Source organism: Colletotrichum destructivum, chromosome 4 (genome assembly GCF_034447905.1).
Source record: "Colletotrichum destructivum chromosome 4, complete sequence".
Lineage (NCBI taxonomy): Eukaryota > Fungi > Ascomycota > Sordariomycetes > Glomerellales > Glomerellaceae > Colletotrichum > Colletotrichum destructivum.
The window spans coordinates 5,139,730-5,162,779 of NC_085899.1; the positions used below are offsets into that span (position 1 = coordinate 5,139,730).

Sequence of the window (23,050 nt, forward strand, 5' to 3'; positions counted from 1 at the left end):
AACCAAATCAAATCGGCTCCACGGCAGCCAACCAACTACCTAACACACGTCAGCCTCCACCGCTAGCTATTACGCGCTACAGCCACGCACAGACCCACTGAGGCGGTGCACACGCTTCCAGTTTTTTTCCCATCTCTCTCTTCCTGCTGACAATCGGCGAAACTGATTTTACGCGTTCCGAGCTATCCCACTTGCCAATTGGGTGTGGGGGCCCGCCCAAAGGTCTGCAGCGTCGAAAAAAAATTGGTGGAGCTTAGATCAGAAAAAAAATATTTCCAAACCATCAATCCGCTCTGGAAACCTGCCTCCGCCGACAACAACATTCACACCCACGAGCGGAGGAATTCACCCGAGGGAACCGACAGGCTAGATTTGAAGGGTTTCGACAGTATTCAACATGTCTCTCTTCGTTCTCGCCGAGACGCCGGCAGGGTACGTTTTGACTTGCAATAAAAAATAAAGCGTGGCAGAAACTTGATTGAGGCTAACAACACAACTAGCTACGGTCTGTTCAAGGCTGCCGACAAGAAGCTCTTGAAGCGCGATGAGCTCTCCTCTGGACCTACCTCTTCTGAGAAGATCAACGAGATGTAAGTCGCATTCCCGAAAAGTCAATGGCAGTCGGTTTCCACGAAGCGCACGAGACAGCGCACACGCGTTGCAGCTCTGTGGGCCCAATCGCGGAAAATGCTGCGTGTCGGTGCAAAACAAGCTGACCGTTGCAAAGGCTCAAGTTGAAGTCGTTCGTCAAGTTCGAGAGCTCTGCCATCGCCGTCGAGGAAGCCGCCGGTCTCAAGGAGGGTCGCGTCCCCCCGTTGCTCGCCAGCCTGCTCAATGAGATCAAGGACGAGAAGAAGGCTAGCATTGCCGTCGCCGACCTGAAGCTCGGCACCGCCATTGGCAAGCTTCCCGATCTGAACATCCAGGCTGTCTCTGAGGCCGCCTCCCAGGACCTTTTCCGTACTGTTCGCGAGAACCTGTCGTCCCTCATCCCCGGCCTTACCACCGAGACCATGGACCGCATGGCCCTCGGTCTCTCCCACTCTATCTCCCGACACAAGCTTAAGTTCTCTGCCGACAAGGTCGACGCCATGGTTGTCCAGGCGATCAAGCTGGTGGACGATCTTGACAAGGAGCTCAACGTTTACGCCATGCGCACCAAGGAATGGTACGGCTGGCACTTCCCCGAGCTTGCCAAGATCCTCAACGACAACCTGGTCTACGCTCGCCTTGTCGTTGCTGTTGGCATGCGTCAGGACTTCAACGAGGCCGACCTTTCCGACATCCTTCCCGAGGAGCTCGAGACCCCCGTCAAGACCGCTGCGGAGATTTCCATGGGAACTGAGATCACCCCCGAAGATTTGGAGAACATCCAGCTGTTGGCTCAGCAGGTCATCACCTACTCTGAGTACCGTGCCTCGCTCTCCAACTACTTGGAGACTCGCATGCGCGCTCTTGCTCCCAACCTGACCGCCCTCGTCGGCTACCTTGTCGGTGCTCGCCTCATCGCCCACGCCGGTTCCCTGATCAGCTTGGCCAAGGCTCCCTCTTCGACCATCCAGATTTTCGGTGCCGAGAAGGCCCTTTTCCGTGCCCTCAAGACTAAGCACGACACACCCAAGTACGGTATCATCTACCACTCTTCCCTCGTTGGCCAGGCCACCGGCAAGAACAAGGGAAAGATCGCCCGTTCCCTCGCCGCCAAGACTGCCCTTGGTCTGCGCGTTGATGCTCTCGGCGACCTGGAGAACCAGGACGACGAGGAGGAGCGCAGCATCCTTGGCCTCACCAGCCGCATCAAGCTCGAGAACCTTCTCCGCAAGCTCGAGGGCAAGCCTCTCCTGCCCAAGGGTGTCGGCGTTGGCCCCGACGGTCAGCTCACCACCCCCGGTGGCTTCAACCTGAAGGAGTCCCGCAAGTACAACGCCGATGCCGACGGTGTTGAGGACGCCGAGACCAACGGCAAGTCCGAGAAGAAGTCTAAGAAGCTCATCCAGGTTGTCGACGAGGAGATGAAGGACGCCGACAGCGACGAGGAAGTGGAAGACGAGGAGATGAACGATGCCAGCGAAGAGGAGAAGAAGAGCAAAAAGGACAAGAAGAAGGAGAAGAAGGACAAGAAGCGTGTCTCTATCGCGGCCGAGACTCCGGTCAAGGAGAGCAAGAGCGTCAAGGGCACACCCGCGAAGCTGAGCGAAAAGGAGTACGAGCGCCTCGCCGAGGCGGCCGGTGTCAGCGTGTCCAAGTTCAAGCGCAAGTTCGAGCGCGGCGACGTCCAGCTTGGCGAGGACGGCACGCCCGTTGTCTTCAGCAAGAAGGAGTTGAAGAAGCTCAAGAAGGGCGAGGACGAGGCCGACGAGACGCCGATCAAGGCTGCCGACGGCGGCAAGAAGAAGCGCAAGCACGAGGACGACGAGACGCCCAAGAAGGAGAAGAAGCTGAAGAAGAAGCGCAGCTCCCTCGGCGCTTAGGAAGCCAAGCGGCGTCGTGTTTCTTACTCATAGACGGCACTTGGGCCTCATGTGCATCACAACATATTGTTCAATGCGCTGTATGATACCTTGATCTCTCTGGCCGGCGTTTTGGGATGGACCTTGGGGGGCTTATATGGTCTGATCATTGGATGGGCATAGTTTCTCTTTTACTGGCAGGAAAAAATGCATGTAATTGCTTGTTGAACTTTGCTCTTGTTTGTTTGCCTCTTCTCTCGTGACCCATCTCCCCGTGAATATCTCCGCGCAGCGTCTACATCGACCCTGATTTCTAGTCTCAACGGCTCAAACCGAACCTCGTTGATTGGTGAAAGACAAAATGCCTTGCCACTCTTTCTTTCTCTTCATCGTCTCACACACTTTGTCAATCATCATGTGGCATCTCCATGTTCCGATCCAGCCCCAATACCATTTCAGAACATTATACTTAGGCTCAATCATGTTCTTATTGCTACTGAGCTTGTTTGATTGGACCCAACCAGCTAGCACGAACTCCCCATCCAAGCTCAGATTATGAGGCAGCGGCGAGTCTTTTCGTCGCGGGTGCAGATAGGAGGCTTTCCAGTCCTCAAGTTGCAGCACTTATTCAGATCAGCATCGATGGGAGCCATGGAGATGAAGATGTGTACTTACACGGTAGCCGTTAGGTCCAGGGCAGTCACCACTAGTGAAAAGGGATGCTGTGTTAGCTATTGTGCATGTACTAGAGCGGATGACTCACGTGGAGTATGTGCCACTGCAGGAAAGACTGTCCTTCTGACAGTAGCCATTGCTGTTGCAGTCCGGGTAGAAGCAGCACTTGACGTCGTCCGGGTCATCGGGGCAGAGATTGGTCTTTGTGTATCCGTTGAGAGATTTGCACTTGTTGACCTTCTGACAAGTGCCGTAGATACCCTATAAAGCCATGTGGATGAGTACGAATGCATACTGACCAAGTCAATACATGGGAGGAGAGTGAGACAGACCTTGCTGTCCTTGCAGTAACTGCCGATGGCGGCGAGAGCGCCGGAGAAGAAGAGGGCCGGGACGAGAAGGGAGACCTTCATAGTGATGGCTGATCGGATGCTAGTATTGAATTGAGTAACAAGATAGAGCATGCGATGGTTTGGGTTGTGAGCTTGTCTGTTCCTCCCGAGGGGAGAGTGTTTCTTTTATATCTGCGACGACCCTACGAGTCTCCTGTTCTTTGATTTTCCAATGCAAGCCACTTGAACCAATATTTCCCAGGGCAACTGACAATACCACGAAGAAAAATCGACATCTTGACCAGTTCACATCTAGAACGCGCATCCCTCCGCTGCAGCTGCAGCTAGGATCAACCTTCCAAACTTCGGCGTCTAGACCGATATAGAAGTCCAATTATGGTTCTCAACTGAATCGACGATGTTGCTATTGGCTCACTATGTTAGTTCATGGCCATTCGAGCAACACCTCCGGCCCGTATGAGAAGCCTGACAGGCTGACTTAACGGGCGTTTGGACAAGACAGTGTAGAGACACACTGAGGCGTTTAGGTGCATTAGGTTTCCCACAAGATTAGTGCAAATTTGGAAGGAGGTTTATTGTCGGAGAAGGCCTTGAAGTAAATTGCTTACACGGAGTCGGGGTAATATTGAGTCTGAACCATGTTCAACAGCAGAACGCGGCTTCAGCTGAAATGCAAGCTGAACCCCCCCCCGGACGACAACCGCCAATCGCTTGCAACACTGCTATGAATAGTTGAGTAGTGTAGTTGGACAACCCCTCACGGAACCCTGCCACACCCATCCAATGTCTTTGGCAAGTATGTTGTAATCCGGTGCATAGATGGAACTAGTCGACCCTGGCCAGCTTTAGCGCGTTATGAAGTGATGCAAGCCAGAATGAAACATGTATCTATTCCTGGCGATGAACACCACCTTGTGCTTCTTTCCGGGAATTGGCTAGCATCAAACGCCAAGGGGGGTGGTCGATGATCCTGACGATGGTAACTCGGTGAGCGATCCCACACCGACAAGCGAGACACGTGACATTTCTCGGGTGATCCACGTGATTCCCGACGATGAACGCTGCAAGAGCAACACCACAACGCAATCTTCACGAAAGCGCGCACCTTGGCCAGCCCTCGAGATCTAGACCGTGCAGCTCGAGTCGCCAGCTGGCAATGGACGACCAACGGCAGGGAAGCTTCCCGCGACCGGACCTGCAGAGCCCTGAGCAGCTCGGCAATGGCCACAATGGCCTCGACCTGGACGTCGACCGTTCAGAGCAGTGGATGAACGATTACTATGACCGCCGAGCCACGAGAACTCATGGTCCCAATGGTGGGTGACGATCTTTCCTCCCGTCTCGTCAATATCCGGGTCCATTGCAGGAGTCTTTGTTTCCCCTCCTTTTTTTTTCTTTCCTGAGCTCCGCCGCCTTGACTATTTAAGTCTTCCGTTGGACAGCTGCAATTACATTACGCCCACCCACAGTTATCTGCTAGCTTCTCCTGCAAAGCATGTCGTTTGGGCTCTGGTCAAATAACAATGAGCCCTCAAGCGTGTCGTTTGTCGTCGAATGAAGCAGACAGGGGTTGGTCTCTCGCCAGCAGGGGTCTCATTTCGGCCCCCGTTTGATGAGAGAAGAGGCAGGTCTGGCCTCTTCATTTCAGCCCAATGACAAGGGGTCTGTCTCCCTTTCGTTTGCTCTCATTCCCCTCACGAAATGAAGCAGCCGAAACAAGGGCCGCTCCAGCACTAGCTCGCCAGCAGCGCTTGTGTATTTTTGGGTGTATTTACAGAGAGTTGTTGAACAAACGCCTGGACGCAGGAGATTGTTTTTAGCACCGGGGCCATCCGCCGACCCCGCCTGGTTCATGCGGCCCCAGCTGTAGACTTCAGACGATTCCCCAAGCGGGATCCTGGCCATATGGCTTGCGTCTTGCCTGTTTCAATCCATGGTCAACGAAACTGCTGACTCATTCCAGGCAGCTCGCATCCCGACGATCATATCTCCAGCGACGGCGAAGCGTTCCCCCCGCAGCGCGTCGACTGGGAGGCCATGAGAGCCAGTGCCAACATGGAGGAATATCTACGGAATGCGCCTATCCCAGAGTACTCGGACGAGGAAGGCATCAGTATGCCTCTCGATGACCTTGGCGAGATTTCCGGCACCGACACTAGCGTTGAGGACGGCGAGAATGGGGACCTCGTCGGGGACCCTCATGAAGAGCCCGACTTCGACCCCCTCGCTGCCGGTCTGAAGGAGATTTCCAACCTGGGGAAGTTCACTGTCAGCAGCCACAAGCAGGGCAATGGCGTTGAGCAGCTTCGTGACGACAGCCTGAAGACGTACTGGCAGTACGTGAATCCGGCGCCCCGCACATGCAGCACTCCCGAACGACAGAGTACTGACCGACAGCAGATCCGATGGGCCTCAGCCTCATAAACTGACGGTATACTTCATCAAACGGGTCGGCATCAGAGACATTCGCTTCTTCGTAGACTACAGTGAGGACGAGTCTTACACGCCCACCAAGATCATCTTCAAGTCAGGCACCAGCGAGAACAACCTAATCCAATTCGCAACCATGGAGATGTCGCAACCATCCGGCTGGCAGAAGGTCCCAGTGGCCGGCGCTGGTGGCGGTCCTGACGGCAATACGCTGGTCTCGTACGTGTTCCAGATGCAAATACTCGAGAACCATCAGAACGGAAAGGACACACACCTGCGGTCAATCAAGATATATGCGGCGGATACCGATGCCCCCAATGTCGATGTGGATAGTACGAATCATGTGAGTGCCTACGATATGTAGTTTGTGAATGAGCTTCGCGACTGACGAGGCTGTTTAGAAGATTGTGAACGCGGAGGTGGATGATGAGGCGGAGGTGGGGCCCGCCGACCCTTGGGACCTCTCCGTGCTCGACGCCGGCCTCACCATTCCCGATTTCATGAAAGAACCTGAAATCCGATGAGGAACGACAGGGCCAAAGCCCTAGTTCTCTTCTGAGGATCTGAGCTGAGAATGACGACGAGAAGGAGCCAGGTTGTGATGAGCAGCACACGTTACTGCAACTTATTCCTACTGTAATGATACCCCAAAATCGGATGCTGAAAACGGTTACACCAGGGCCGGGATTCTGGCGACGGCACGGTCATAGACCAAGGCTGCACGTTCCAGGGGAGCCCTCAGCATTAATGTGGCCAACCTGTTGGTCGGTCTCTTGTATCCCTATTCCCGCATAGTTATGAACGACTTTCACACCATTTTCTTGCATCTACAACTTGTTAGTATGCCTGGTCAGGCAGCCCCCCCAGGTTTCCTGCATCACACATCTAGCGCGAGCGGCTGAGGTCTGCGGCCAGTCGCATGGCACCACCAACAGTACCCCCTGCAGCAGGACCGGACGAACCATGTCCGATTCTGACAGTAGGAAGTCTGCACCAAAGGGGGTTACACGTGATGCCGTCTTTCATATCTCGGGTTTTCAGCCATGTTCACCACGGTTGCGTACTCCGTCGCTGGAGACAGTCGACACCAACTCTGAATTAAGGAAGAGCCTCATGATAACGGATCACAGACCACCAGATACATAGACAGGATGGCACAAGAGGGATCGTACCGATACCAACCGTTGCCGCCCATTGCAGAGCAGGGCCGAACCCCGCCGTTTACACGGCTGCTTTTCCTGCACCCCGGCTCGGGAGAGGACCCCTTCGAGGCGCATCTGCAAATCGTCAGCATCGAGGATGCACCTCCCTACGAGGCGCTGTCTTACACCTGGGGAAAGCCCACTGACGAGTCGAGGGACTACATCTGGCTGCAAGGCCACCCCTTACCCATCAAACCGAACCTGGAGGACGCCCTGCGCTCCCTGCGCCTGCCGACACAGGTGCGCCGGCTATGGATCGACGCCCTCTGCATTGACCAGTCGGACCTAGATGAGCGCTCTCGTCAGGTTCAGTACATGAGGCTGGTTTACAAGCATGCCGCTCGAGTGGTTGTCTGGTTGGGGCTCAAAACATCCGGGACTAAGGAGGCGTTCTTGGCTGCGGAACGGCTCGCAAGAATCAGAGAATACACACTTCCCGGCCCGAGCAACGAGCAGCTCGATCCCGATGCGGTGATGGAGCTGGCGAGCAGCATGGTGAACGATCTACCAGAGACCTCCATGGCCCATCTGGATGAGGTTTTTGAACGTCAGTACTTTAATCGATGTTGGTGTGTGCAAGAAGTCGTGGCATCGTCTTGGGCAATCGCCAAGATAGAGGACCTGGAGATGTCCTTTTTCGATTTGATCGCTTCACTAATCACCGTCGGGGGTTGGAAAGGAGAGATCTCGATACACCGGCCTTACGAGTTGTGGAACCTGATCCTCATGCGACGACAGCCGACCACCACCCAGAGACGGCCCGAGGTCGAGGGCTCCATCGGCTCGTTCCTCGGCCTGCTCGATCTGACGCGGACGCTGCAGGCGACGGACGACCGCGACAAGGTGTTCTCTCTCCTGGGCATATGCGACGAGGGCCTGAATCCCGTGCTGGCGCTGACGGAGGTGCTGGACAACAACGACAGCTGGCGCATTCGACTGATTCGCCGGGGCCTCACGCGGGTCAACGAGTTCGTCAACGGGCTCGCGCCAGACCTCAACTTTGGTCGGCCGCGGGCCCTGCGGCCGGACTACAAGCGGGAGACGGTGCTGGTGTACTGCGACCTGACGCGGTTCCTCGTGCGTAAGCAACCGAGGGTTCTGGATGTCCTCGACCACGTGCAGCACAACGAGGACCCTGGGCTCGGGGAGTACCCGTCGTGGGTGCCCAAGTGGTTCGGCCGGAGGACGTGCTTTGTGTTCAAGGGGGCGTATCTCGCCGGCTTTTGCGACGGGCATTTCCGGTACTTTGCCGAGGTTCACGACATACCGATCCGCGAGGAACCCGTGCGGCCCAAGGTTCTGTCCCTGGACGGGTACCATGTGGACGCGGTGCAGAAGACGAGCGAGACAATTGCGTTCGGTTGGGGGTCGCGGGAGACGGCGTTGGCAATCATGAACGCCTGGGAACAGCTCTTTGGCGTGCCCATCGCGCCTAGGTGCGGGTGGGCGTATCGGGATGGCGGGCTGCTCGATGTGGCATTCTGCAAGGCCGTCCTGGCGGGCGTCCTGGGGTCTATCATCGGTCACAGCTCCCTTCTCACCCAGAAGCATGGGGGCCTCAACCCACTCTTCGACGACCGCACGCGGAAGCCCCGCGAGGAGCTTGACGAGGAAGTCCGGGACCTCGCAGAGACGTTCCTTACGCAGATGGCCGAATTTGGCCCTCCGCCGACAGCAGACCAGTTTGGGAATCCAGAACGGGAAGAGAAGCTGCACACTTTCGGGTCCGGCGCGCGGACGTACTCGCACAACCGTAGGGCGTTTGTGACCCGCGATGGCCGCGTGGGCATCGGGCCCCAGATGATGCAGCCGGGCGACGAGGTTGTTGTGCTGTTTGGGGGCCGGATGCCGTTTATTGCGCGGCCGATGGGCCATCACCGGCTCTTGGTCGGCAGCTGTTACCTGGTTGACGACGAGCTGATGTGGGGGAAGGTGACTGAGAAAGTGAGGTTCAATCGCGGTGGCCCTCAGCGGGTGACCTTTGAATTCCATTGAGTTACGGTTGCGCATGGAACCGACGGCTTTCCGTTCTCCCTTTACGGTACGGCACCCCGACGGCCATTGGATGATTGGATCATCCTTTTCATCGCAGCGGTACCGTCTTGTCCCGTCAAAACTTGTTCCTTCACTATCGGACCGAACGAACTTCTTCCATCCAAACCCCCTCGTCCCTCACTTCTCACATCTGTCCCTTTTCACAGCTACCGCAGCCCCACAGACGTCACTTAGGCCATGGCTGCCGAACAACGCAATCTCAAGATCCTTCTCATCGGCAAGGGTGGACGCGAGCACGCCCTGGCCTGGAAGCTCACGCGCTCAAGGTCCGTCGAGCATGTCTACGTCGCGCCTGGAAACGCCGGCACAGAGGCGCTTCCGAAGGCCTCCAACTGCCGAGACGTAGCGAGCGACGACTATCCTGGGCTCATTCGGCTGGCGCAGACTCTCGGCATCGATCTTGCTGTCGTCGGACCTGATGACGCCATCGTGGGTGGACTGGGCGACCACTTCCGGGAGAGTGAGTTCGGACTGCCTGTTGACTGAGGTTGCATGGTGATCTGACTGAGCCACAGATGGGATCCCCTGCTTCGCCCCAAGCAAGAGGGCGGCGGTTATCGAAGGCTCCAAGGATTATGCCAAAGATTTGATGTACAGGAGGGGCATTCCGACCGCTAGCTACAAGACTTTCAACAAGACCGACTATGAAAAGGCCAAGGAGTACCTGAAAGAACTGGGCCACAGGGTCGTCATAAAGGCGGACGGTCTTGCCGCCGGTAAGGGCGTCATTCTGCCCGAGATGGCTGACGAGGCACGGGAAGCCCTCGAGGATATCATGCTCAATGGCAAGTTTGGTAAAGCTGGCAAGACGGTCCTCATCGAAGAGTATTTGGAAGGCTACGAGATCAGTGTTCTCACCTTCACTGACGGCAGGTCGGTTCTGTCACTCCCTCCCGGCCAAGATCACAAGCGGGCCCTCGACGGCAACAAAGGGCTGAACACGGGCGGCATGGGCGTGTACGCACCGGTTTCGGCCGTGTCCGCTGCGCAAATGGCCGAGATTGAAGAAATCATCATCCGGCCTACCATTCGTGGACTTGAGCTGGACGGTGAGTTCGCCTGGCTTCTTTAGCATACTTGCGTCTGACTCGTGGCTTGCAGGGAGGCCATTCAACGGCATGCTTTTCACGGGAATCATGGTGACGCCTTTGGGACCCAAAGTGCTCGAGTATAACGCCCGGTTCGGAGATCCCGAGACGCAGAGCATGGTACTCCTCCTCCCAGACGAGGCCTTGCCCGAGCTCCTTTTCGCGTGTGTGGAGAACAGGCTTGCCGACGTCAAACTGAGCGTGTCTTCCGGGTTCGCTTGCAACGTCACCGTAGCGGCAGGAGGGTATCCGGAGTCGTACCGCACTGGGGACACCATCCAGATGGACGCCCCTCCCGACGGTAAGTTGACTTGATATTCGATGAAAATGCGGCGCTGACACCTGCAGGCGTGCATGTCTTCCACGCGGGCACCGAACGAGTCGGCGGTGAACTGAGAACGTCGGGCGGTCGCGTCTTCTCCGTAGCGGCGACGGGAAACACCCTTGAAGAAGCAGTCTCAGCCGCCTACGAGGGAGCCAAAGGGATTCGCTTCGAGGGTATGTTTTATCGCAGGGACATTGCAGCAAGGTGAGTCGGGCCCGGGGTTGGCTGTCATGAGCGTGGCTGTCACGAGCATGAGCGTTTGTGCTGACATTCTCTCAAGCTCATTGGGTCCAGTGCCGGAGGATACTCTTTGAAGCTGAAGGATTGGGTTGCGGTAGCTAGCTATCAAAGCCCTTTTGAGCACGAGATGACCCCTTTGTGCCGGTCGATAGGAGGTAGAAGCGAATGCAAATAAGTTACCCAATACAGACTGGCCATATATACAAATTGTATCTTGCATGATCAAGGATTCGGCCCCAGATTCATGCTGTCGGGCTCAGATAACATGCCGCTCAGGGGCAGTGGTGGGAAACGGCAGTGAAACACAGACAGCCACTGACGCATCGACGGGGGCGATTGACATAACCAAACCTAGACCTCTCGCCTATGATGTCAGGCAGCCGCTTTTCTCATAATATACATGTGTTGATGAACTCCCGATAGCTGAGCTTCGGCAATCGTGAATCGTGTATTTCGCTCGATGTCAGTCTGAGGCAGCTGGGTTCGATTCAGAGGAACAAGAAGAGCGCGATATCAACCACAACTGTAACCAACTCGCGATGCACGTGTTCGTTGTGCCAGCGTCACCTAAAACGGGGCAGGCCACGATCCGAGCCCTCCTACACGACGCATCCCGTCCGTCCGTAACGGGGGTTTACAGAGACTTGGGAAAGGTACCTGCCGAGTTCCGGGACCATCCGCAGTTCACGGCCGTCGAGGGCGACGTCGCCGATGTCGGGACCCTCCGGCTCGCCGGCGCGGACGCCGTGGTGACCATCACGCCGCCGCTGTACTCCGACGCCGAGCCGCTCGCGAGGGCGCGGGAGATGGCGGCGAATGTCAAGTTCGCCGTCGGGCGGACGAGCGGGTCTGTGAGGCGCCTGGTGTACGTGTCCAGCGTCGGGGCTGGCTTAGAACATGGCACGGTGAGTTCTGAACGACGGGATGTTCTTTTAGACAGCCAGCTCTGGAAGGGGGGGATTTGGCTGAAGAATGCGCGAAACGCAGGGCGAGATCAAGACGAACTACGAGGCCGAGCAGGCCCTTGCAGGCGTTGCGCCGGAGGTGGTCTTTGTCCGGTGCGCCTACTTCATGGAGAACTGGTCGGCGGCGCTCGAGACTCTCAAGGCCGAGCCGCCGTTCTTCCACTCCGTGGTGTGTCCCGAAGACTTTGAGATCCCCATGGTGAGTACTATTCCACTGGGGGAAAAAACATGGCACGGAACGGCAAGATTAAAGAGTGTTCTCGCCCCGGGTTGCTGATGTACAAGACGTAAAAAGGTGTCGGTGAGAGACGTCGGCCAGACATGCGCGGCACAGGCGCTCGGCGCGGGCTCGCCGCTGCGATGCAACCCTCACGTCTTCGACCTGCAGGGCCCGCGGTCGTACTCGACGCGGGACGTGCAGAGGGCGTTCGAGGCGGCGACGGGGAGACGACGGGTCGAGATCAGGATGGTGGAGCACGGTCAGCTCGAGGGGTTCTTCGCCCAGGTCTTCCGGGAGCCGATGGCCAGCATGTTTGCGGAGATGACGAGGAGTTTCCTGCCGGGCGGGATCATGGCGGCGGATGCGTACGAGGGGACCGACGTGCAGAGGGGGACGGAGACGCTGGAGAAAATCGTGAGGGAGATGTTGGCGGGTTAAGCGGATGTTGATGAGACTTGAAGAGGGTTAGATAGTGGTTGGGAAGGGCTGGTGGGTGGTAGTGAGGTACTTAGGATGCTCAATTGCAAAGTTCTCTAACAACAACAAGACCCGCCTTGCTAGCTCAATCGGTAGAGCGTGAGACTCTTAATCTCAAGGTTGCGGGTTCGACCCCCGCGTGAGGCTCAAATCCTCACCGCGATTGGTTCAGCCACTCTTACGGGTTCTTCATTTTTTCTTTTTGGGTTGTTTTGAAGGTGTTGATTTGTCCCGGTTTACTTACTTACTTTACCTTGATGTGCAAAGAGGCTGGCTACACTGAGTTTTGCATGTCTGGATCAGATATCTTTTGTCTATTGTTCAAGTGCGTCCTCATCTTTTCCCAGGGACAGACAGATAGATAGATAGGTTGTGTTTGAAACCCCCGTTGGCCTTCTTTTCCTGGCCGGGGTTATCGAGCCGGAGCCGAAGCCGATATTGGTCGAGCCGAAGGGAACAACATTCAGCACCGAGGATATAAGCTCCAAGTCTCCCCATGACGATATGCGTTTCTTGCCTTCTGAAACAATCAGGCTCTCTATTCTTTTCAAGTTGCAGCGCCGACGAGTCCGAACTCAGTCAGTCATGTCCCCCTTCCTTACCGGCACCGCAATCCAAGCTGCGTTCATCTGGATTCCATCTCGGCTTGTGAAGTCAGATATCTCGGAGTTTCCGTCTTACCATTCGGCTCAACCCACAATCGACGCTTGTAGGGGTCTCTCCCAGTGACGATCCACACTTTGAGTCTAGGGCCATCTTTCGGCGAAGCGTCGAGACCCTGGACGTCAGCCAGTCAAGTAGTAGCCCAAGCGACTTCGTTGCCAGGAAGCGAGGCTCTTCATCAACAAGAAGCAGACTGGCGTTTATCTCTCTCCCATTATCTAATCTTGCATTGAGATGAGCGATATGCCAACTCACGACATGGGCAATCCCAGATTGGAAGAACCGGATTGTAGGTTTTCGTAACATGGACGGACCCCAAGCACGTCTTACCATCCCCACACCTAGTGCTGAGCCTGGAGATATCCTACCGTGAGAGAACCGCGGCAGGTAAGACGCGGGAGTGCAAAGCCCCATACAACAAGCTACATACATGGGTTCTCCCGCCTAGCGGCCGGACCGCCCCTTGCATCCATCACGCCCACGATGGTGCGAGCTTCCCGTTGGTTTGGTGACTTGATGCCCTAAGACCATTTCTTACCTCGCCAAAGTCTCGTGCGACGACTCTCTCCTCGAGTCTTTCTCGTTCCATTCCCGATCCACACAAGGGGACTTTTGTCCCACGAGCCCCCCTCCCCCGTCAGCCCGCCGGCTCTCTCGTCAGAATCCCATGCTCGGCTTGAATTACCATCCTGAGCGGCTCGACAAACCGGCCTAGTCAGACTTCATATGAACTCAACGTCTGCCCTCCCCGGGGGGAATCCTCCTCCCATCTCTCTCTCTCTCTTTCTCTCCCTCTCTCTCTCACCCTGAAACTGCATCTTTTTAAACCAACCTCAACCTATGTCTGGGGTGCAACATGGCGATCGCCAAGAGCCAAGATAGTGATTCCGAGGCAGTTTCGCAGATCAACATGCCATCCGACGGGGAGAAGGGCCAGGCAACGCCGCCCACAAGCGACGGCGAGCCGGCCCAAGAGGTTGCAGAAGAGCTGATCATGGACCAGGGCGTCGTCGCCTGGCTTCAGGTCCTCGGAAGCTGGATCCTCTTCGCTAACACCTGGTAAGTCGTCCCCAAGGACAGGATCAAAATCTCCCGTCCAAAAAAAAAAAAACTGAAGTCTACGAGCAGCCAAGCTGACGCTCCTCACCTTCCCAAGGGGCCTCTCCAACTCGTTTGGCGTCTTCCAGGCCTACTACTCCAACGAGCTCCTCCCGGACACCAATCCCTCGACCATTGCGTGGATTGGCTCCATTCAGATCTTCCTGATGATGCTTATCGGCGTGTGTGCTGGCTGGCTCCTCGACGCGGGCTACCTCCGCTTCATCCTTGTCTGCGGCACCACCATGACGTCCCTGGGTCTCTTCATGCTCAGCCTGTGCACGCAGTACTGGCAAATTCTCCTCGCGCAAGCCTTCTGCGTCGGCATGGGCAGCGGTCTGTTGGGACTGACGTGCGTTGCCGTGATCCCGCTCTATTTCCAGCGGAGGAGGATGGTCGCTACGGGGATCGCTGCTACGGGTAGCAGTTTGGGTAAGTTTTCATGGAGCGAGCGTGTGTATATGTTAGGGAATTAGGCGCCATTTGCTGACGCGTCTTTCAAAAGCGGGCATTGTGTATCCCATCATGGAACGGCGGCTTATCGCCTCCATCGGGCTCCCTTGGGCCGTGAGGGTGTTTGCGTTCATCGTGACAGGCAGTCTACTGGTCTGCATTGCCATCATGCGCCTCCGGCCGAACCTCAAGCGCCGCGGTGCCTTCTTCCGCCTGAAGCACTTCCAGGACGTCCCCTATGTGACCTTTTGCATCGGTAAGCCTCCGGGACTCGTCTCATGATCTCCTGTCCTTTCTGTCCATTGCCCCTGTGTACTCATGACAAATCGCCAGCCTTCGCATTAATGATCGGCTCCGTCTACGTTCCCTTCTTTTACGTTGACGCCTATGCCATCCGCCTCGGCGTCGACCCGGACACGTCCTTCTACATCCTCAGCGCCATGAACGCCGCCAGCCTGTTTGGCCGCCTGGCCCCGAACTGGCTGGCTGACAAATACGGCGGCATGACCATTATGCTGCCCTGCTGCCTTGGCTCTGCCGTGGTTCTCTTCTTCTTCCGCTTCGCGCACAACCTGCCGGGCCTCGTCGCAATCTCCATCATCTACGGCTTTGTCTCGGGCGGCATGGTCTCGCTGCCGCCGGCGACGATTGCGAACCTGACGGACGACCTGTCCGAGTACGGGACGAGGATGGGCATGGGGTACACGATTGCGAGCATCGGGGCGCTGATCGGGAACCCCATCGGCGGTGCGGCGCAGAAGCCGCGGGGGGACGGAATGGCCGAGGTGCAGAGGGAGTTCCAGGGCACCTGGATCTTTGCCGGAGGGTTCATGCTCGCGGCCGTCATGTCGATGGTGGTGTCGAAGCGTTTACGTGTTGGATCGGTCCTGAGGGGGAAGTGCTAGTTGCTCTGAGGCGGATGCATTCTCCAAGAAGACTCGTATATATAGTACGTATAATCAAAGACTGTGTAGAACTCCTTGTCCTCGCTCTAGAGTTGAACATCGTGTCCTTCTCGGTGTAGAACGCATAAACTTTGAGTGCCGAAATTGCAAGATTGATGCCCATGCTGTCCCATTTTGCTAATCTAGAAGTTGAAGCTCAGCAACACCGTCTTTGACTTGCTTCTCTGGTCCAACAAATGTCGTGTCGAGCAGTTTTGCAAAACTCTCTCCATCTGTCATGGCCAGTTTTGTTAGTTGCCTCTTGCAAAAGAAACGATGGTAGCGGAGACACAAGTCTTTGAATCCTGTTGCCTGCATCTGCCACGCCGATGGTGCCCCACCTCTAGGAAGCACTGCCCCAATAAGCAAGCATTTAAGGCGTTCTTGTCTATATTCTCAACGTATAAAGCTGCGGTCCGTCCGCCACTTGGATGTGGTCTCCATCTACAGCATCAACTTCCATGTTCAAGTGCATGATGGAATTGCCCGCAATTGTAATTGATAATGGGCATGTAGACATAAACAACCCAAGACAAAAAAGGACGCAAGCTGAGAACTCGTGTCGTAGATCAGGATTCATGAAAGCTGGTTACGGGGGCTATCAAACACCCTCGACGTTATTTCGTAACTAAACACTTAGACCTCACTGCTTTATCTCTCTCCTAACTTGATCTCCCAGCCACGGTCGTTCAGTATCCCTCCAGGACATCACTGAACATAGACACAGATGAGTGGAAGGTAGGACGGGCTAACACTGTCGAAGGCCTCCCGAGTCCCAATATATTTACAGACAGTTGACAGGCCGTCAGTCGGTATACAATGTCGGCCACGCCGTTGACCTCGATCACCCCCACGGATCCCTCCGCCGCGCCCGTCACCCAATCGATGCAGGGGGATACGTGACGAACTGGGAGGACGTGGAAACCATCTGGAAACACATCTTCTCCGAGTTGGGAGCCTCGGTCCCGCTGTCCCACCCGATCCTCATGACCGAGCCAGTCCACGCCCCCGACGATCAGCGGTAGGCACCACACTCCTCCCTCTCCAAGAGCGGCTACCTTCTTGAGACTATCCCCATTCTAACACGGAACAACAACATCACCAGCCAGCGCCTGGCATCCCACGTCTTCGAGTCCCTCTCGGCGCCGGCGTACTACACCGCCGTCCCCGCGCTCCTGGCGACGTACGCCGCCAACCTCCCCACCGCGCTGGTCGTCGACTCGGGCTTCGCCGGCACCGTCACCGTGCCTGTCTACGAACACACGCCGATCCGCGAGCGCGCCCGCCGCAACGACGTCGGCGGCCAGGCGATCGACGACTGGCTGCGGCTGAACCTGACGATGGGGGACCCCGGGCTGGAACTCCCCTCGAACAGCGCGTGGGAGGACGTCGTCCGGCTGTTCAAGTTTGAGCGGTGTCGCGTGGCGCAAGATTTCGAAAGCGAGCTGACCGGGTGGACGAGGCGCAGGGAGGCCGGCGACGGAGAAGTGTGGAAATTGCCTGACGGGGGGGAGGTGAAGCTCGACAGGCCGCTGGGATGGCTGGCGGGGGAGATTCTGCTCAACCCTGGGATTCTGGGGCTGGACACCGGCGGACTGCAGCATGATGTTTTCAACGTCGTCAGGCGGTGTGACGCGAGCCTGAGGGAGGGACTGTATGGGAATATCCTGCTCGTAAGTGGACTGAGAGAAAGGCCGGGAGCCACGGTGGGATATGCTGACTTCGTCCCAGGCTGGAGGGAACTCCATGTTCCCCGGGTTTGGCAGCAGACTGAGACACTGCCTCGAAGAAACGGAGGACAAGGGGACCAGGGTGAACGTCGTCGCCCCGCGGAACAGGGCGTACTCCGCGTGGGTCGGAGGCTCCATGCTGAGCGAGTTGTCCGCGTTCGGGAGCATGTGCATCTTGAGGGCGGAATACGAAGAAGTCGGCCCTGGGATAGTAAACAGGAAATGTCTCTGATCCTCGTGCGTTTCCTCCTTTCTCTTTCCTCCCCCCCCCCCCCCCCCCCCCCCTTTATTTTTTGTGTGTGTGAAAAAATGTAGAATAAGAATAATGATACGGGAGTAAGCGTGATCCGCTGCTATTTCGTCATAGAATTCATCATCAGTGCCGGTGTCGTGCTGTGGGATCCAACAGGCTGCTGGGCGCGCAGGTCATCGTCGCCTGGTATCATACATGCATATGACCGTTTCCCCCCGTCTTCCTTGTGCCCGTAATATTAACAAAGGCATGACAATCTGCCATCCAAATACAAATCGAGGAGGGAGAGGGCGGGAGAACTCCTCTTGCTCCTTGAGAAAAACCAAAATCGCTTCCGTTACGTTCGTCATTTCAAATCCAACGATCCCTCCTCCCTCTGCTCCCTTAATCCGCCGAAATTACGATTCTTTTTCATTACCTGCAGCAGCATTAATCCCTCCATAGAGAGTTTTGGTCGTTTCTCAGTACATCATAGTCATTATCTGCTGCTGCTCCCGCAGCCGCTGCGCGTTCCTCTCGGCAAGGATCATCTTGACCCGCCGCCGGCCCGTATTGATAAAGTGGTACTGCGGCGGGTACTCCTGCTCGACGGCCTGCGGGTAGGTCCAGTAGACGAGGAAGGCCAGCACCATGTTGCCGAAGCGGCCGGCCGGCGTGAGCCTGGGCTTCTTCCGCGCAAAGTGTCGCCATTCGAGCGTGAGGATGATGTTGCCCAGGACATTCAAGAGGCGGAAAACCCTGTTCCTGTGAGTTGGGGTGGCCGAAAAGAATGGGAATGAGAGTGAGAGCCGACTTACATGTTCAGGATGATAAAGACCAGGGTCACCGTGACCCTCCTGTCCAGGGCTCCATGGACGCCGTCTTCGATGTCCCTGACAAGAATATACAGAGGCAAGCACCAGAGGCCGAGTATCGCGGCCTCTAGTACGCCGGTGAAGTGATATGTGCGCTTGTGTTCGCCCCTCACGACTAGAAAGGCCAAGCACCACCATAACAAAACGAAGTTGACCTGCTCGAGTCAGAAAACAAGGCACCCCGCGCCAAGGAACACTCCCCCACAGGACTTACGATAGACGACACCAAGACCAATGTCTCATCCCTGAAGTATCTCCAGCACAGCGCGGCGGCAACAATGCCGAGACTCAGCTGGATCCAGCCCAGGACAAAATACGCGAGGAGGACGTTATTGTAGTGGCTATAACAGCCCTTGTGGAACTCGGGCTGGTTCGGCGCCGAGGTGCCGGCGACGGGATACCCGCACCAGCGGCAGATCCACACGCTGGCGTAGTTGCCCAGGGCCACCTTCTTGCCGACGGCCAGCTCGTCCTCCTGGTAGGCGCAGTCGACGCACTTACTGGCGAGCGGGTAGCGCGGGTGGTTGTAATCGGCCCAGAGCAGGTTGCCGCGGGTCGGGTCGTACTTGAGGCAGATGTAGCAGTGCGCCAGCAGGGCGAGGCGGAACTGCTCGCCAAAGAGGTCGCGGATGGTCTGCTTGGTGAGGAAGTTGCGGTAGAACCGGCACGTGCGGCGCAGGTTCTCCAGCTCGCCGAACTCGAGGTAGTCGATGATCATGAGGTGGAGCTCGGGCGGCAGGTCCATGAGGCTGTTGCCCGTCTTGGGGCCGAGGCTGCGCGAGCGCCGACGGGGGTCCAAGGAGGCGACCTTCTCGATAACCGAGTCGCGCCGGGAGCGGGATGTGCGGGGCCGGGGGCCGCTCTGGGGCCGGATCGAGGCGTTGTCCTTGCCGGAGATCTGCTGCTCGAGCTCGAGGGGGATGGGCGACTCGAGAGGCGAGGGTACGTACTGAGCTGGCGAGGTGGCGGCCGAGAGGTTGAGCGGCTGGGGGGCCGGTGAATTAGGATGGACCTGGGGCGCGAACGATATGGCAGACGGGGTGAAGGATGGAGAGAGCTGGGCCGCATTGGATGAGTGAAGCACGGCCGGCGCGGGCGACAGCGGCGACACGGGCTGGGATGGGTTGCTCGGGACGGTGAGGGTCTGGGTGGTGATGTTGTTGGTTAATGTCTGGGCGTCAGAGGTGGCCGAGCTGCCGGTCGAGTGAGGGATGAGAGCTTGATGATGATGAGGGGGTGCTTCATCGTGAGAGGGCGGCTGGGCGGATGGGCCGAGAGTGAGGGTAGGGAGGACATGGGCTTGGGGCGTATGCGTGTGAGCAGGCGATGAGGCCGATCCCGACCCCGGCGCGGTCGTGACGGCGGGCGGCGGCGACGTGAGCGGCACGGCGTCGTACTGGGATTGAGACGCGGCCGCGTGAGCCGGGAGTTGGGCCTCGAGATCGGGGTGGTCGTCGGGTGAGGGCGCGGACGCGGACGCGGGTGCGGATGCCGGTGCATTTGTGGCGGTCTCGGCGCTGGTGGACGAAGCGACCCAGGATGGGGCCGACGACGACGAAGCGGCAGCGGGGGAATCATGAGACGAATGCTGATCTCGCTGAACCTGCCTGCGGACGCTGCGGGCGGCACGTGAGATGCCTCTGCCGAACGAGCGGACGACGTCGTCCATGGCGTGGCCAGGCAGCACGTAGGAGTAGGTGTTGGACGGGTAGGAGGAGCAGGCCTCTATATTACGGTGGTGCACCGCCGCCGCCAGCGGGATATGTGCCCGTCGCACGACGCACGCAGGTGATGAGGTGTTGGCGGGCAGCTGGCGACCGGGGATCCCCTCGTCACGGGAGGTTGAAACCGGTTGGAACCGGGCGTGCTACAGAGAGGGCCGATGTGAAACGGGTCTGTAAGTCGTACCGGGAATCCTGGGCGCAAAGATGGGGCGAGGTGCCGAGGTATGGAGTCGACGAGAGGGTGATAGTTGAGGGTGAGAGTGAGAGTGAGAGTATGATCTGAGTGCGATGAGTGAGTGAGTGAGTAAGTGAGTGAGTAAGCTGAGTTGACGAGCGAGTGATGGGTCGTCTGGTTCTGATCTTAACCAACGTCTGCAATCGTAGCCTCGGTGGCCGTAAATCGATAGGACATTGTTCTGGTTAAAGGAGGGGAGGGGAGAGAGAGAATATGGATAGTAGTAGAAGATGGGGGGAAGGGAGAAGGAGGGGGACGATGGAAAAAAAGAGAAGAAGAAGAAGAAGGGGACGGGGAACGGCGGTGGAGGATGTGATGGAGTGTTGATCGGTCTGTGATGGATGTGGTAGACCGCCTTGGGCTCTTTCGTTTCTTCTTCGTTTCCCTCTTGTGACCAGCGGGCCTGATTCGACCTGGTGCGATGCAGGGTTGCCTTCTCGCTCCTCGAATTTGGGGTTTCCGTCCGGGTTTGATGCGGCAAGCAAGCAAGCAAGCAAGCAAACAAACAAGCAAGCAAGCCCAAGGTTTTCTTTCCCGAGGACTCAGAGGTGCGCGCGGGAGTAACAGTAAAGCGAAAAGAGGAGGAGTAGGAGGGAATTAGGACTCGAGTCAACTCTGGGCTCGTCTTTGCGCAAAGACACTGCAAGTGGTCTCACCTTTTTAGAGCCACATGCAACGAACGGGCTGGAATGGGCGACCGCCACGCAGCGATCGGAGACAGGGAGAGGCGTACGAACCATCCATCCACTGAGCGAGAGAAAGAGAGAGAGAGCCCCCGAGACGAGACTTGGTACGGCGCGCGTGTTCCGGCACAAACGCGGTGGAAATAGTGCGCCGCCTTGGAACCGGGTTCGAAGAGGGGCGAAAGGGCCAATAGTGCAGTCTAGTGACCCGAGGGGTACGCAACCCAAGGGTTGGCGGTGGGTGATGAGCCAAGTACCTCGGCAGTCCAAGAGGTCGTGCAAAAGATGGTCCCCGGGGGGAAAGCTCGAGGTGGGGTTCCGGTCTGTGGGCTTCCGTCCAGCGTTCAGGGCGTCAAAGGTTCGAATGACAGTGGGATGGGCGTTTGCTGATCGAGTCGAACAAGCTCTTGTCAAGCTGTGTCTGATGTGTAGTGGGGACTAGGTAGTAGTAGTTGGACGAGGGATAGGAAGATAGGAAGAGAGGGAAGAAAAAAGACAGAGAGAGGGAGGGAGAGCCAGAGAAAAGTTGGTTGAGTGTCCAGAACCACGAGCCAGAAAAAACCCCCCCCAAACCTTGTCTTTATGATCTTGTTTTTTTGCTATTAAGCCGTGGAGGACCGACTTGCCCTGTGTTGCCTGGTAAGATTGATCTGTACGGCCCACGCAGAGCGAGATAATGCCAAGCCAGGAGGCCGTACAGCATGCACCATGGCACACGACATCACCTTGGGCCGCTCAGATCAGGCTCGGGGTTTGTCAAAACGTGGCCAAGCATCTCCATGTCCATCTTTAGCAACATAGGGTTGACGGTGTTGGACTTTGGGTGCGTCGCATGTTTCGAGTACTAGGGGTTCTGTGTCCCCCTCCTCTCGCCTCGCCTACTTGCTCCTCTCGTTAGGCTTCCCTACCACCACCACCCATACCCATGCTTTGGATGGTCGAGACGGATCCCGGGGCCCTCCATGTGGCCTTTCGCTGAACTCCGAGAGAAAGCTCTGGAGCCATGACCGGACAGGAATGGTTCGAATTGGCCAAGCCATCCCGGCTTTGCTCAGGCAACGTTTCACGTGAAGTGAACTTGTCACGTCAAAAATCACTGAACCAACCGGTCGAAGCCATCTTTCCCCCCCGCATTCCGCCATCATTAACCTTTTTGTCATTTGGATGGCCGTTGGAAGTCTGGAAAGAACCCCGAGTAGCGCCGAATGACGCCAGTGACGGACCACGAGGGGTCGTGATGACTGATGGGAGTTTGTTTGCGTTTATTTTGTAGTTAAAAAGTTTTGTTTTTTGCGGCAGGAAAGGGGCGACTCTTATATAGGGGAAATTTTGAGGCCGGCAGTCCTGTCGACACGATCCAGGCCTCCAATGCCCGATAAGAGATCAAGCTTTTGAAAGCCGACGCGGCGGGCGCGCATCACACACATCACACAGCGTTGGCTGGGCGAGGGCGGGGTCCTCGATTGGGGGGAGCCAAGCCCATGACCGACGCAAAACCGACGTAGACAGGGGCGATGCAGCCGAAGACGAACGGGCATGAGAGGGGCAAGAGAGGAGGAGGTTTCGGCTCCTGACCTGCAGTACGATGTATACGATGTACATGTAGACCTCTGTGTGGAGAAGGATGATCAACTAGCAGAGAAAAGACTAATACTACGATGTATGTAGACGAGGTCGACCAGCCAACGAAGCCAAGCATCTGTGCATCCGCGAAAGTTCCGTTGTGTGCCACGCAGTACGTACTGTTGTTGCTGCTGCCTGTAGCTGGCAAAAGATGTCATCAGCTGACTCGAATCAAGTTGAGCAGAGTTTCGAACTCTGCAAAGATACATGTGCATGCGAACTCTCGCCCGCCGCCAGTGCGATGCTGGTGGTTAACGAACCGGTAGTGAGGGGGGCGAGTGAGAGAAGAAGATGGGGGACATACTTACTT

General features: G+C 56.9%; 9 protein-coding genes across 9 annotated transcripts; 7 read left to right on the plus strand and 2 right to left on the minus strand.

The window, feature by feature from the left end:
• The first annotated feature begins 258 nt into the window (after window positions 1-258).
• CDEST_07499 (Putative nucleolar protein Nop56/Nop58) lies at window positions 259-2,680 on the plus strand. Its single transcript, XM_062923658.1, has 3 exons — window positions 259-432; window positions 501-590; window positions 728-2,680. The coding sequence occupies exons 1-3, from the start codon at window positions 398-400 to the stop codon at window positions 2,469-2,471; spliced, it is 1,869 nt and encodes a 622-aa protein (XP_062779709.1). The 5' UTR covers window positions 259-397; the 3' UTR covers window positions 2,472-2,680.
• Window positions 2,661-3,602, minus strand: CDEST_07500 (uncharacterized protein). Its single transcript, XM_062923659.1, has 4 exons — window positions 3,458-3,602; window positions 3,214-3,386; window positions 3,126-3,156; window positions 2,661-3,073 (listed from the first exon to the last, which is right to left on the minus strand). Exons 1-4 carry the CDS (start codon window positions 3,587-3,589, stop codon window positions 2,999-3,001), a joined length of 411 nt encoding a protein of 136 aa, XP_062779710.1. The 5' UTR covers window positions 3,590-3,602; the 3' UTR covers window positions 2,661-2,998.
• A 930-nt stretch (window positions 3,603-4,532) lies between these two features.
• CDEST_07501 (Putative APC10/DOC domain, Galactose-binding-like domain superfamily) lies at window positions 4,533-6,866 on the plus strand (the record flags this gene model as incomplete). The annotated part of the gene is made up of 4 exons (XM_062923660.1): window positions 4,533-4,794; window positions 5,442-5,814; window positions 5,879-6,251; window positions 6,310-6,866. 4 exons carry the CDS (start codon window positions 4,533-4,535, stop codon window positions 6,430-6,432), a joined length of 1,131 nt encoding a protein of 376 aa, XP_062779711.1. The 3' UTR covers window positions 6,433-6,866.
• A 29-nt stretch (window positions 6,867-6,895) lies between these two features.
• On the plus strand, window positions 6,896-9,181 carry CDEST_07502 (Putative heterokaryon incompatibility). Its single transcript, XM_062923661.1, has one exon. It carries the CDS (start codon window positions 7,060-7,062, stop codon window positions 9,103-9,105), a length of 2,046 nt encoding a protein of 681 aa, XP_062779712.1. The 5' UTR covers window positions 6,896-7,059; the 3' UTR covers window positions 9,106-9,181.
• Window position 9,182: 1 nt separating this feature from the next.
• CDEST_07503 (Putative phosphoribosylglycinamide synthetase, rudiment single hybrid, ATP-grasp, subdomain 1) lies at window positions 9,183-10,838 on the plus strand. The gene is made up of 4 exons (XM_062923662.1): window positions 9,183-9,625; window positions 9,681-10,214; window positions 10,267-10,554; window positions 10,602-10,838. Exons 1-4 carry the CDS (start codon window positions 9,343-9,345, stop codon window positions 10,784-10,786), a joined length of 1,290 nt encoding a protein of 429 aa, XP_062779713.1. The 5' UTR covers window positions 9,183-9,342; the 3' UTR covers window positions 10,787-10,838.
• A 519-nt stretch (window positions 10,839-11,357) lies between these two features.
• Window positions 11,358-12,441, plus strand: CDEST_07504 (Putative NAD(P)-binding domain, NAD(P)-binding domain superfamily; the record flags this gene model as incomplete). Its single annotated transcript, XM_062923663.1, has 3 exons — window positions 11,358-11,723; window positions 11,806-11,982; window positions 12,079-12,441. 3 exons carry the CDS (start codon window positions 11,358-11,360, stop codon window positions 12,439-12,441), a joined length of 906 nt encoding a protein of 301 aa, XP_062779714.1.
• A 1,153-nt stretch (window positions 12,442-13,594) lies between these two features.
• Window positions 13,595-15,665, plus strand: CDEST_07505 (Putative major facilitator superfamily, MFS transporter superfamily). The gene is made up of 4 exons (XM_062923664.1): window positions 13,595-14,202; window positions 14,300-14,673; window positions 14,747-14,950; window positions 15,028-15,665. Exons 1-4 carry the CDS (start codon window positions 14,000-14,002, stop codon window positions 15,597-15,599), a joined length of 1,353 nt encoding a protein of 450 aa, XP_062779715.1. The 5' UTR covers window positions 13,595-13,999; the 3' UTR covers window positions 15,600-15,665.
• Window positions 15,666-16,069: 404 nt separating this feature from the next.
• Window positions 16,070-17,639, plus strand: CDEST_07506 (Putative Actin family, ATPase, nucleotide binding domain-containing protein; the record flags this gene model as incomplete). The annotated part of the gene is made up of 5 exons (XM_062923665.1): window positions 16,070-16,262; window positions 16,318-16,376; window positions 16,433-16,636; window positions 16,688-17,311; window positions 17,370-17,639. 5 exons carry the CDS (start codon window positions 16,070-16,072, stop codon window positions 17,598-17,600), a joined length of 1,311 nt encoding a protein of 436 aa, XP_062779716.1. The 3' UTR covers window positions 17,601-17,639.
• Window positions 17,640-17,663: 24 nt separating this feature from the next.
• CDEST_07507 (Putative F-box domain-containing protein) lies at window positions 17,664-21,643 on the minus strand. The gene is made up of 3 exons (XM_062923666.1): window positions 18,690-21,643; window positions 18,419-18,630; window positions 17,664-18,359 (listed from the first exon to the last, which is right to left on the minus strand). Exons 1-3 carry the CDS (start codon window positions 20,142-20,144, stop codon window positions 18,083-18,085), a joined length of 1,944 nt encoding a protein of 647 aa, XP_062779717.1. The 5' UTR covers window positions 20,145-21,643; the 3' UTR covers window positions 17,664-18,082.
• Between the last annotated feature and the right edge of the window lie 1,407 nt (window positions 21,644-23,050).